Genomic DNA, 12511 nt, shown 5'->3' on the forward strand with positions numbered 1-12511 from the left:
TTTCATTTGAATTAAAAAGGCAAACATAATATTAGTATCTTTCTTTAAGAGAGCAGAGACTTTCATCACAACTTAATTAAGGTTAGAACAGCCTGAGGGACCACTGAATACCATTTCCTTCATTTTACCCACTGGCAACTAAAGCAAGATGTCTTATCTATGATCTCAGTCGGTAACGGCCAGCTTCTGCTTCAAAGACCAGTGTCTCAACAAATGAGTGCAGCCCACAGACCAGTGTTTGGCATTTGGCTTTACTTTATAAAAATACACAACTTAAATACATATGACACTCTCTATACAAGACATAGACAGCTGTTAGCTTTAACATTTTCCATTATTTCAACAGAAAGCAAATACATAAATTACCTCGTAAGAGCAAAGCGTTTCTTTAGAGACTGCATTCCTGGGCCAAGGGCAGACCATCCTGCGGGCAATCGCTGCAGGAAGCTAACCCGAACTGTCCAGCTTCCCAGTGCTTCATTTCACAACACAGCCTTTATTGCACAGCTTCATATTGCACTGCTTGTCAGACACGATCTAACTCATCCACACCACAAGTTTAAGCTTTCGTCTCCTCTAGAAATGCTTAATGGAAACACCAACATATAAACATTAGTAACTGTCTCTTACAATTGTGCTAGGTACCTATCATGAGAAATATGAACCCCTCTTCCCTTTGCAAAACTTGCAATGGAAGGAGGTTAGCTCCATTTTGCGGCTTAATTTCTCTGCAAAAGTTTCACAAAAATGTCGTCAGACTCAGAGTGAGCTAGACAGAGTGTAGTAGAGAAGGGAGTGACATTCTAGGGCCCACTGAAATTGCTTAGGGGACAGATACTGACACCCTGTCAAAGGCAATGTGCACAACCCCCCCCTTTCTAACATGAGACCAAAATACCTCCTTCCCCTTGAGATTCTGTCATTGCTCTTTGAGAAATAGGGACCTTATTACTGATTCACAGCAACCAAGGGCTGCCTATTTTTTCTTTCTTTCAGAAATTTAGCTGCCTTATCTATGGCTCACTTAGTGAACAGTAAATTAGGTACTAGTTTACCAGTATAAAGAAATAATTACCGTTTGAGAATTCAATGCAAAAAAACCCAAAACAAAACAAAACATACTAAAGTGAGTTTCCTGAGGTAAATGTGAGCCTTAAAGCACAGAGTGCAATCTACAGAATCAGAGCAGTTTATCTTGGGAAGCAGCACAACATCTCCAAGTCCGGACTTTACCAAGCACACATTCATGCAAAGAAATAAACGACATTGCTGAAGTAAGAGACACGTTGACAGTTGAGAATATTGATTCAAAAGGAGCCATGAAAGAGGAAGGGAGGAACAAAAGGATGGTATATTTTTAAGTTCTTAGGTAGGTTGGCGATTAATTTCAAAAACCTCCAGGGATTTCTAACAAGTTTTTAAAGTGTTCATTCTTGGTGACTCAGATGCAGAAGAAATGGCTTTTCTTGAATAACAGCTGTTCAAACTTCTTGTTCTTTTTTGAAAAAACAAGATTCTGTATAAAATTTTTTTTAGCCATTGAAATTATTCTGCTAGTTGTTACTCTCACTGATGTATTGTGCAATCCTAACTGGCTGAAGAATTTTAATAAGGTTGAACTAAAAAATATACATTTGTACCAAGAATTTAAATTAATGCACAGAGGTCTGTAAAATTTTATATGAAGTTACTTTTCATTGCAGATCAGGCTTCATTTCATTACTTCTTGACATTCTACTCAGGATTATGGAAATCAGAAAAATTCTAGGACCCTGAACCTTTATCTTTCTTTTCCATAAATGAAGTAGTACATGGCCATCCTTAACATTAGTAATCAAGGTGCTGGGAACTGAGCAAGACCTAAGAATCAAGACCAGGCTAAATGTCAACAAGTCACTCATTACATAAGGATGTGAATGGAAGAACTAGAGAACTCTATCTGCTATAACTGCTCATCTGCACAATGTAGCTGAATGAGGTGACCCATCTAGTGTTTAATGACAGTGATGAAAACTGGCACCAGTTTTTACACAGGGCCACATACACAAGTGAGCTGTCATGTCAATGTGGGCTGACACCACCATGCACAGTTCCTCACTCATGTGACTCTTAAGTTCTGCCACAAGAACAGATCTATGTTTGTTACTTTGGCCATGATGAAGGCCAACAGCAAAATTAAAACCCTGAAGAACTTTGGCCTGAGTTTTACAGGCCCAGAAGCTAGTTAAAATTAAAAGGCAAGAGGAAAATCCCACAAAAAATCATATCTCATATCTCAATTTTACTAAGAAAAAAAAGCATTTTTAATATCAAAATGAAAACTCTTACTAGAAAACAATGCTCTGGTTTCCTGACAACCAGCTCAGTGCTGCCCAAGGGTAGCCACACAAAGCGAAGCTGCTCTGGAGAAGGGAAGGGTTCAGTAAGCTGCAGTGGGTTTGAATTAAATGAAAGTGGTTTTTCTTCTCAGGTAGGATAAGGCGAATGCTACTTGGCAATCAATATGGGATAGCTGCTTAAAATTCACTGATGGCAAAGCTTCATATACTTTAAAGCCCCAATTAGTGCAGCTTGGTCACAGCTAACAATCTGAGTAACGTGAGAGTGATGGTGTAACACGCCACGTGGTGACTCTATTCTGTGAGCTCTGGAAGGAAGGCCGGTCCTGACACTTGATCTTCATCCATCTCTTGGATACTGAGAGACAGACGATAGCAAGAGAATGGATTTCTCTATGTGAAATTAATTTTCATAATCTGCAGCTTAAAAGTATTACTGATCAGAAATTTGGAACCTAAACAAAAGTAACAAATTCTTCCCACACAGGCCTTAAGATCTCTCCGTCCACCACCCCAAGGATCTATACTTGTCTCTGGTCTACCAGGCCCCAGCAAAGGCTGCACAGGACAGAGGAGGCAATAGCCGGAAGGCAGGGATTCGAGAAGAGAGACGTGGTGGCAGATGCGGTGCCTTGAGAGACAAGGCAGGAACAGAAGAGGGAAGGGGAGCTCACACTGACGAGGAAGCGAAGGGAGGCCCCCTGTTGAGACGCAACCCTGCCTTTCCCACCTGTCTTGGCAAATGATGCTGCAACAAGGAAAGGCATAAGCCTCCTATGGGGGCTCTCCTAGGGCATCAGACACGCCCGAACCAGGCGGGTCAGGCCCTCTGGGAATGTGTACACAATCCAGTTTGACCTGCAGGCATTTGTGTCTTGGGATCTGACTCCAGACTCCTAGGTGAAGATGCCCCTACAGCTACCAGCACTCCCACGGCCAGGGAAAGGCCTCAGACCCAGGGGCAGGTCTAGCAGCAGCCAGTCTACCAGAACCTGCGGCTACCGCCACCTCTACTCTCAGGACTGGCTGGTCTCTCCCCCGGTGATGGAGAAGGGGCACAGACCGAACGTCAAAAAAGGGCCACTCAGCTCAGGATAGCATCACCTTGTTTCACTTCCGAAGGGCTGCCAAGAGTTCATTCATTAATTAAGCAGACTGATGCTTAAAATATCACCTTAGAAACTCATTGTAAAGGGGCAACTTGCTTGTAAAGTCACCACACTTTCAGGGGTTCTACTATGTCTGCTTCCATTTTTGTTTTTTTTTCCTCTGATGATGAATGTTTTTTTAATAAAGAAAAAGCAAAAGGATCCTCCTATCCTTCTTCCAGAAACTTTGTGGACTTTCCTGAGCAAAGTGCCTAAGTGATGCTATACCGACAGAGCTTACCAACTCATGAGAAAAAAAAAAATCTATCATCATTCAGAAATAGAAAATGAATGACAGTGTATAAGTGGCACTCGGTTCTCTTCATTTTGTCTCTCTGCAAAATGTCTGTGACATGGAAACAGGCAGCCAAATTACTGATTCACAAATGACAGCACGTGAGTGAAAAGGGCTGTAAGAATTTTGTGGAGGAAAAACCCATGTTGGCTATTTTACTTCCAGAGAAAGTCTGTTTGGACTCGAGGCCTACACCTGTCTTTTTTTCCTATTTTCTACTTGATGTTTTTCAGGAGGGCTGTTCGGGCATTCACAACGGCTTTGAAGGCATCTTCACTACCAGGTGCTACACATTTGTCAGGGTGAAGCAGCACAGCAAGCTTCCGATATGCTTTATTGACTTCATCCCTGCAAAGAAAAAGCAGAGCTCTATGTCAGTAGGGAGGTCAGCCCCACCCTCTGCCCACTGCATTTCAGCTGCCTGGATAACAGAACACCTCTTGCAGTAAGCATATCTGAAATTATCGTGACCCTTTCTCAAAGGTTAGACTAAAGGACTGGGAAACAAACAATGGACAAATAATATGTAACATTCAAGTAGAAAAACAGACAATACAAAGTGAGTATACAAACATGATCAACTGAAAATTAGTGGTTAGCGCCTCACAGGCATTTGGCACTCAGCAAATAATTGCTGATGGAAGCGATGAGGACAAGAGGCCATCAGGGCAAGGCCCCCCTGGAGGAGGACTCTGCAAGAAGATGGGTTTCAGGAATTGATCCGGTGATGGGAAACACAGAGCCGCAGGGAAAGAACTGGCAGAGGCCAGAGAGGGAACAGAGACACGGCATGTAGTTCCAGAAGCAAACAGCGGACAAAGTCAGCCAGGGAGCAGGGTCCATAAGGGAAAGGACAAAACAACAAAAAAGCTGAATTTTATATACAATAGTAAAAGTAATATTAGTTGCTCAGTTGTGCCCGACTCTTTGCAACCCTATGGCCTGTAGCCCACCAGGCTCCTCTGTCCATGGAATTCTCCAGGCAAGAATACTGGAGTGGGTAGCCATTCCCTTCTTCAGAGGATCTTCCCCACCCAGGGATCGAACCCAAGTCTCTTGCATCTCTTGCATGGGCAGGCAGATTCTTTACCACTGTGCCACCTGGGAAGCCCCAAAAGCCACCAATTAACTTTACGCTACAAGGTCATCTGAATTTCGTCAGGTGTTTAAAGCATCCTCAGTAACGCCTGTCAAATCAAGGGTGACCAATAACTGTCTCCCTCTTCCCATCCCTAGTGGCTCAGAGGTTAAAGTGTCTGCCTGGAATGCGGGAGACCTGGGTTCGATCCCTGGGTCAGGAAGATCCTCTGGAGAAGGAAATGGCAACCCACTCTGGTACTCTTGCCTGGAGAATCCCATGGAGCGAGGAACCTAGTAGGCTACAGTCCATGGGGTTGCAAAGAGTCGGACATGACTGAGCAACTTCACTTTCTTCCCATCCCCTCTTCTCTTCTTAACCTGAAGACATGCTGCTGCTGCTGCTGCTAAGTCGCTTCAGTCGTGTCCGACTCTGTGCAACCCCAGAGACGGCAGCCCACCAGGCTCCCCCATCTCTGGGATTCTCCAGGCAAGAACACTGGAGTGGGTTGCCATTTCTTTCTCCAATGCATGAAAGTGAAAAGTGAAAGTGAAGTCGCTCAGTCATGTCCGACTCCTAACGATCCCATGGACTGCAGCCTACCAGGCTCCTCCATCCATTGGACTTTCCAGGCAAGAGTACTGGAGTGGGGTGCCATTGCCTTCTCCGGAAGACATGCTAGGAGACCAAAATGTAGAAGAGATACTTAATGTTGTTGATGCTGATAAGGCAAAGTTTTGAGATGTACTTTTTTCTTTTCTGGGAATCAAGGTGAAAAAGTAGAAAGGGAGAAGCATAGGGAGGAAAGCTATGGTGCAAAATAAAAAGATCTGAGAACTCCAATAATATGCATAGTAAAAGTATTATTATAGAGTTAAAAGTGAGATAACAATTGAGAGTTCTTAGGAGAGTAGATTCCAAAAGTTCTAATCACAAGGAAAAAACTTTTTTTTTATTTATCTCTATGAGATGATGAATGTTCACTAAACTCATTTCAGTAATTGTTTCACAACGTATGTAAATCATGCTATTCACCTTAACCTTATACAGTGTTGTATGTCAATTATATTTCAATAAGACTGGGGGAAAAGTTACATAGTCATACTAGGTAATGATTTATTTCTTTCATGAAGAGTAGTGATTGTATTTCTTTTTCTCCAAAATAATTATTTTGGCTAAAATAAAATAATTTAATACAAATACACACAGATGAGGAACCACAATGATTTTTGAGAGACACAGAGTCAGAGACCGGAAGACACACTGGGTTCGGGGTCAATCCTACCTCTAACTCCTGGAGTCCCTGACTGCGTTTAGTTTCCCTGAGTCCAGTTTTCCCACTTATGAAATGAAGTGTTTCAACAAGTTGATTGCTAACATTCTTTCTTTTTCAAAAATTCTATGCTTTAAGAATTCTCTTTTGTGATTATATGTGTATATATTGAGGTGACATTTGTTTCTAGACTCTTGGTCAACAAAAGCAGAGCATACCATTTCAAAAGGTACTCACACAACAGACACACAACAGTTCCCACACCAGGCAACTGTGCCCTCTATTTCCCTTCTTTGGTACTCACTGAATTCGGTGAAGGAGTAGTGTTAAGTAGTCTGTTTCCACACATCTTCATATGTCTAGCCCATTACAAGAAGATGTCACACTGTACTCTGATGACTGAATCTTCATAACAGAAGGCAGCACTAGTACCTGAGAGCACTGCTTACCTTGAGGCCCCAGGCTTGACTCCCAGCATGTCCCAACTGTCCTTACTACTTCGAATTCTGCGAATGGTGTCCGCTTGTTCTTTGGTGAAACTAGCACTGCTATTTGTGTTAGGACGTTTTCCGCCGTTTTCACATAAATCAACTATGGATAGATAAAAGGTCTGCAAAAACAAAACACATCCCAGAGGAGAAATGATTAGGGGAAAATAGGAATTCTTTCTAGGCATCAACTTAAAGAACTTTACTATAATCCAATAACTTAAAATTCACAATAAAGCAAACATACATTTTCTCTTTTGTACTAATCATATACGTAGAACATATATGTATATTATATATATTTTAAGCACACAAAAAGTATAAGAATTTAAATAGCTTATGATCCTACTCTCAGATAGTCATACCTGAAATTAAAAACTAGTATACAAATATTATTAGAAAAATTCAAATAGTAGAAAAAGTGTAAAATGAAAACTGTCTCCTTGCCCCTCGAGTTCCTCTCCTTGGGGTAAACCATTATTAATACATTTTTCCAGTATCCTTCCAGAATAATTTTCTCTCAGTACCAATACACGTATCCAAGCCCAAAGTATTTACATAAGAGAGAGCAGATTAAACACACTGCTGAGCACCTTGTAACTTTTTTCACATAATAATAAATCTTAGAATCTTTCTCTAGCTGCATATAGACGCTTTCTTCCTCCCTTCTAATGACTGTTCAGTACTCCACTGTGTGACTGACTGTACTCATAATTTAGTCAATCAACTCCCTATTCTTGGACAGGTCAATTGTTTCCAGTTTTGTGTCACACACTGTGTCACACAGTGCTTTAGAGAATATTTTTTTACGGGCACATATCTCTGCACACTTGTGGGAATACTGTTTCAGAATAAATTTCTGAAAGCAAAACTGCTGAATAAAAGTGTATGTGCATTTTACTTTCTGATTTTGACAACTGTCATACAAAAAGGCTATACCAGTTTATACTCCCATCACAGTGAATGGAAATGCCTACTTCCCCATACTCTTTTCAGGATTGGGCATTATCATACATCTTCATTTTTGCCAATCTGATGTTATCTCACAGTTTTTATTTCCATTTCTTTAATTATAAGGGAGGTTGCGTATCTTTTCATATGCTTATAGGTCTTTTCTTATTCTGTAAACTGTTATTATTTTTTCCTATTTTATCTTTTTCAAAGTGAAAATTATTTTGTGATCCTGCTCATATTTCACGCCTTGTGCACCATTGTTGTCATTCAATAACTTCACTAAAAATACTAATTTAATACATTACGGCTACTTTTAAATTGCTGACTGTATAAAGCTTCTCCATCTTTGGCTGCAAAGAATATAATCAATCTGATTTCAGTATCAACCATCTGGTGATGTCCATGTGTACAGTCTTCTCTTGTGTTGTTGGAAGAGAGTGTTTGCTATAAGCAGTGTGTCCTCTTGGCAAAACTCTGTTAGCCTTTGACCTGCTTCGTTTTGTATTCCAAGGCCAAATTTGCCTGTTACTCCAGGTATCTCTTGACTTCCTACTTTTGCATTCCAGTCCCCTATAATGAAAAGGACATCTGTTTTGGGTGTTAGTTCTAAAAGGTCTTGTAGGTCTTCATAGAACCATTCAACTTCAGCTTCTTTAGCATAACTGGTCAGGGCATAGACTTGGATTACTGTGATATTGAATGGTTTGCCTTGGAAATGAACACATCATTCTGTCATTTTTGAGACTGCATCTAAGTACTGCATTTCAGATTCCTGTGGACTATGATGGCTACTCCCTTTCTTCTAAGGGATTCTTGCCCACAGTAGTAGATATAATGGCAATATGAGTTAAATTCACCCATTCCAGTCCATTTTAGTTCGCTGATTCCTAAAATGTCAACATTCACTCTTGCCATCTCCTGTCTGACCAGTTCCAATTTGCCTTGATTTATGACCTAACATTGCAAGTTCCTTTGCAATACTATTCTTTACAGCATTGGACTTTACTTCCATCACCAGTCACATCCACAACTGGGTGTTGTTTTTGCTTTGGCTCCGTCTCTTCATTCTTTCTGGAGTTATTTCTCCACTGATCTCCAGTAGCATACCGGGCACCTACTAACCTGAGGAATTCATCTTTCATTGTCCTATCTTTTTGCCCTTTCATATGGTTCATGGGGTTGTCAAGGCAAGAATACTGAAGTGGTTTGCCATTCCCTTCTCCAGTGGACCACATTCTGTCAGAACTCTCCACCATGACCCGTCCATCTTGGGTGGCCCTACACGGTATGGCTCATAGTTTCATTGAGTTAGACAAGACTGTGGTCCATGTGACCAGATTAGTTAGTTTTCTGTGATTGTGGTTTTCATTCTGTCTGCCCAGATAGGATATGAGACTTATGAAGCTTCCTGATGGGAGAGACTGACTGAGGGGGAAACTGAGTCTTGTTCTGATGGGCGGGGCCATGCTCAGTGAATCTTTAATCCAACCTGTGCTCTATAGAGGGGGCTTCCCTGGTGGCTCAGACGGTAAAGCGTCTGCCTGCAATGTGGGAGACCCGGGTTCAATTCCTGGGTCGGGAAGGTCCCCTGGAGAAGGAAATGGCAATCCACTCCAGCACTCTTGCCTGGAAAATCCCATGGACGGAGGAGCCTGATAGGCTACAGTCCATGGGGTTGCAAAGAGTTGGACACTGAGCGACTGAGCGACTTCACTTTCACTTTCATGCTCTATAGAGTCAGCAAAAACAAGACCGGGAGCTGACTGTGGCTTAGATCATGAACTCATTATTGTCAAATTTAGAATTAAATTGAAGAAAGTAGGGAAAACCACTAGACCATTCAGGTATGACCTAAATCAAATCCCTTACGATTATACAGTAGAAGTGAGAAATAGATTCAAGGGATTAGATTGGATAGACAGAGTGCCTGGAGAACTATGGATAGAGGTTTGTGACACTGTACAGGAGGCAGTGATCAAGACCATCCCCAAGAAAAATAAATGGAAAAAGGCAAAATGGTTGTCCTAGGAGGCCTTATAAATAACTGAGAAAAGAAAAGATGCAAAAGGCAAAGGAGGAAAGGAAAGATATATCCATTTGAATGGAGAGTTCCAAAGAATAGCAAGGAGAGATAAGAAAGCCTGCCTCAGTGATCAGTGCAAAGAAATAGAGGAAAACAATAGAATGGAAAAGACTAGCAATATCGTCAAGAAAATTAGAGATACTGAGGGAACATTTCATGCAAAGATGGGCACAATAAAGGACAGAAATGGTATGGACCTAACAGGAGCAGAAGATATTAAGAAAAGGTGGCAAGAATACACAGAAGAATTATACAAAAAAGATCTTATTGACCCAGATAACCATGATGGTGTGATCATCCACCTAGAGCCAGACATCCTGGAATGCAAAGTCAGATGGGCCTTTGGAAGCATCACTACAAACAAAGCTAGTAGAGGTGATGGAATTCCAGTTGAGCTATTTTAAATCCTAAAAGAAAGTGTTGCACTCAATATGCCAGCACATTTGGAAAACTCGGCAGTGGCCACAGGCCTGGAAAAGGTCAGTTTTCTTTCCAATCCCAAAGAAAGGCGATGCCAAAGAATGTTCAAACTACTGCACGACTGCACTCATCTCACACACTAGTAAAGTAATGCTCAAAATTCTCCAAGCCAGGCTTCAACAGTATGTGAACCGTGAACTTGTAGATGTTCAAGCTGGATTTAGAAAAGGCAGAAGAACCAGAGATCAAATTGCCAACATCCGCTGGATCATGGAAAAAGCAAGAGAGTTCCAGAAAAACATCTACTTCTGCTTTACTGACTATCCCAAAGCCTTCTGCGGAAAATTCTTAAAGAGATGGGACTACCAGATCACCTGACCTGCCTTCTGAGCAATCTATATGCAGATCAGGAAGCAACAATTAGAACTGGGCATGGAACAACGATTAGTTCCTTATTGGGAAAGGAGTACATCAAGGTTGTATATTGTCACCCTGTTTATTTAACTTATATTCAGAGTACATCATGAGAAATGCCAGGCTGGATGAAGCACAAGCTGGAATCAAGACTTCCAGGAGAAATATCAATAACCTCAAATATGGAGATGACACCTCCTTTATGGCAGAAAGTGAAGAAGAACTAAAGAGCCTCTTGTTGAAAGTGAAAGAGGAGAGTGAAAAAGTTGGCTTAAAACTTAGTATTCAGAAAACTAAGATCATGGCATCTGGTCCTAACACTTCATGGCAAATAGATGGGGAAACAATGGAAACTGTGACAGACTTTCTTTTGGGGGGCTCCAAAATCACAGCAGATGCTAACTGCAGCTATGGAATCAAAAGATGCTTGCTCCTTGGAAGAAAAGTTATGACCAACCTAGACAGCATATTAAAAAGCAGAGACATTACTTTACCAACAAAGGTACGTCTAGTCAAAGCTATGGGTTTTCCAGTGCTCATGTATGGATGTGAGAGTTGTACTATAAAGAAAGCTGAGAGCTGAAGAATTCATGTTTTTGAATGTGGTGTTGGAGAAGACTCTTGATAGTCCCTTGGACAGCAAGGAGATCCAACCAGTCTATCCCAAAGGAAACATCAGTCCTGAATATTCATTGGAAGGACTGATGCTGAAGCTGAAGCTCCAATACTTTGGCCACCTGATGCAAAGAACTGACTCATTTGAAAAGACCCTGATGCTGGGAAAGATTGAAGGCGAGAAGAGAAGGGGATGACAGAGAATGAGGTGGCTGGATGGCATCACCAACTCAATGGACATGAGTTTGAGTAGGCTCTGGGAATTGGTGATGGACAGGGAAACCTGGTGTGCTGCAGTCCATGGGGTCGCAAAGAGTCAGACATGACTGAGTGACTGAACTGACTTTTAAATTGACTTACTCCTCATCCCTCCATTTTTTAAAATCTCCCTTCCCCTTTTCTTGAATTTTTGGCTGCACCCCGAGGAATGTGGGACCTTATTTTCCTGACCAGGGATCAAACCTGTGACCCTTACACTGGAAGGTGAAGTCTCAACCACTGGACCTCCAGGGAAGTCATTTCTCCTTTTTTCTTCAGCTATTTCTATAGTTCCTATTATCATCAAAATTTTTTCTCTTTGACTCCTCTTTCTTATCTCCAGTATCAGCTAATTGACTTGGCAACCTAAACAAGAAACCCTGACATGTGAAAAGGGGTGTCAAAGGAAAAGCTGCTAGATACCAAGACAAGAGAAGTGCTGACTTAGTTTTAGTCTATCTTAATATTACTCTGTGCTAACAGTGTTAAGATAAAACCAAGGTCCTTCCTGACATAAAGTGTCTATTAAGTAATAGGAAACAAAGAAAGTATTTATTTAACTGAACCAGCAGGAAAGTACTACTTCTAAGTACTTATAGAATTGTTTTATTATACTCTTTATTAGCCTTCAAAAAAAAAAAAAAGACTAATTATTCACTAATTCTACCCTGAAGTGAAGTAAAGTGAAGTTGCTCAGTCGTGTCCAACTCTTTGCAACCCCATGGACTGTAGCCCACCAGGCTCCTCCATCCATGAGATTCTCCAGGCAAGAATACTGGAGTGGGTTGCCATTTCCTTCTGCAGGGGATCTTCCCGACCCAGGGATCAAACCCGGGTCTTCTGCATTGTAGGCAGACGCTTTACCATCTGAGCTACCAGGGAAGCCCAATTCTGCCCAAGATTTATCTAAAAAATAAAAGCAGACTAATAGGGAACATAGTTTCCAGATGTTTGCCTGTGCTTATGTATCAGTAAAGTTTTCTACTAGTCTATAAGTTAACCTAAAATATAAACCCTCACAACTTTCTGAGGGATTTATTCATAACAAGTAATGTAATGAAGGCCAGCTGTGGTGTGATATACAGAATACTGGAATTGAAGTCAAAAGTCTCTTCAAACTCCTTGTCTGAGTGCCAGCCATGTTGG

At 41.3% G+C, this 12511-nt stretch overlaps 1 protein-coding gene across 8 annotated transcripts in view; it reads right to left on the reverse strand.

Annotated features, from left to right (window-relative positions):
• Positions 1 to 235: 235 nt before the first annotated feature.
• Positions 236 to 12511, reverse strand: part of DNAJC27 (DnaJ heat shock protein family (Hsp40) member C27) — a 39372-nt gene continuing 27096 nt past the window's right edge. For all 8 annotated transcript variants that reach the window (XM_086325860.1, XM_086325859.1, XM_086325867.1 and 5 more), the window contains 2 exons: positions 6583 to 6743; positions 236 to 4130 (listed from right to left, as the gene is read on the reverse strand). In XM_086325860.1, coding sequence (XP_086181986.1) covers positions 3998 to 4130; positions 6583 to 6743 — 294 coding nt within the window. In that variant the 3' untranslated portion in view covers positions 236 to 3997. The remainder of the gene's footprint in view (positions 4131 to 6582; positions 6744 to 12511) is intronic.

This window comes from Bos grunniens, chromosome 11, assembly GCF_055505025.1.
Source record: "Bos grunniens cultivar Pamir isolate PY7600 chromosome 11, Bosgru_T2T1.0, whole genome shotgun sequence".
NCBI classification, from domain to species: Eukaryota; Metazoa; Chordata; class Mammalia; order Artiodactyla; family Bovidae; genus Bos; species Bos grunniens.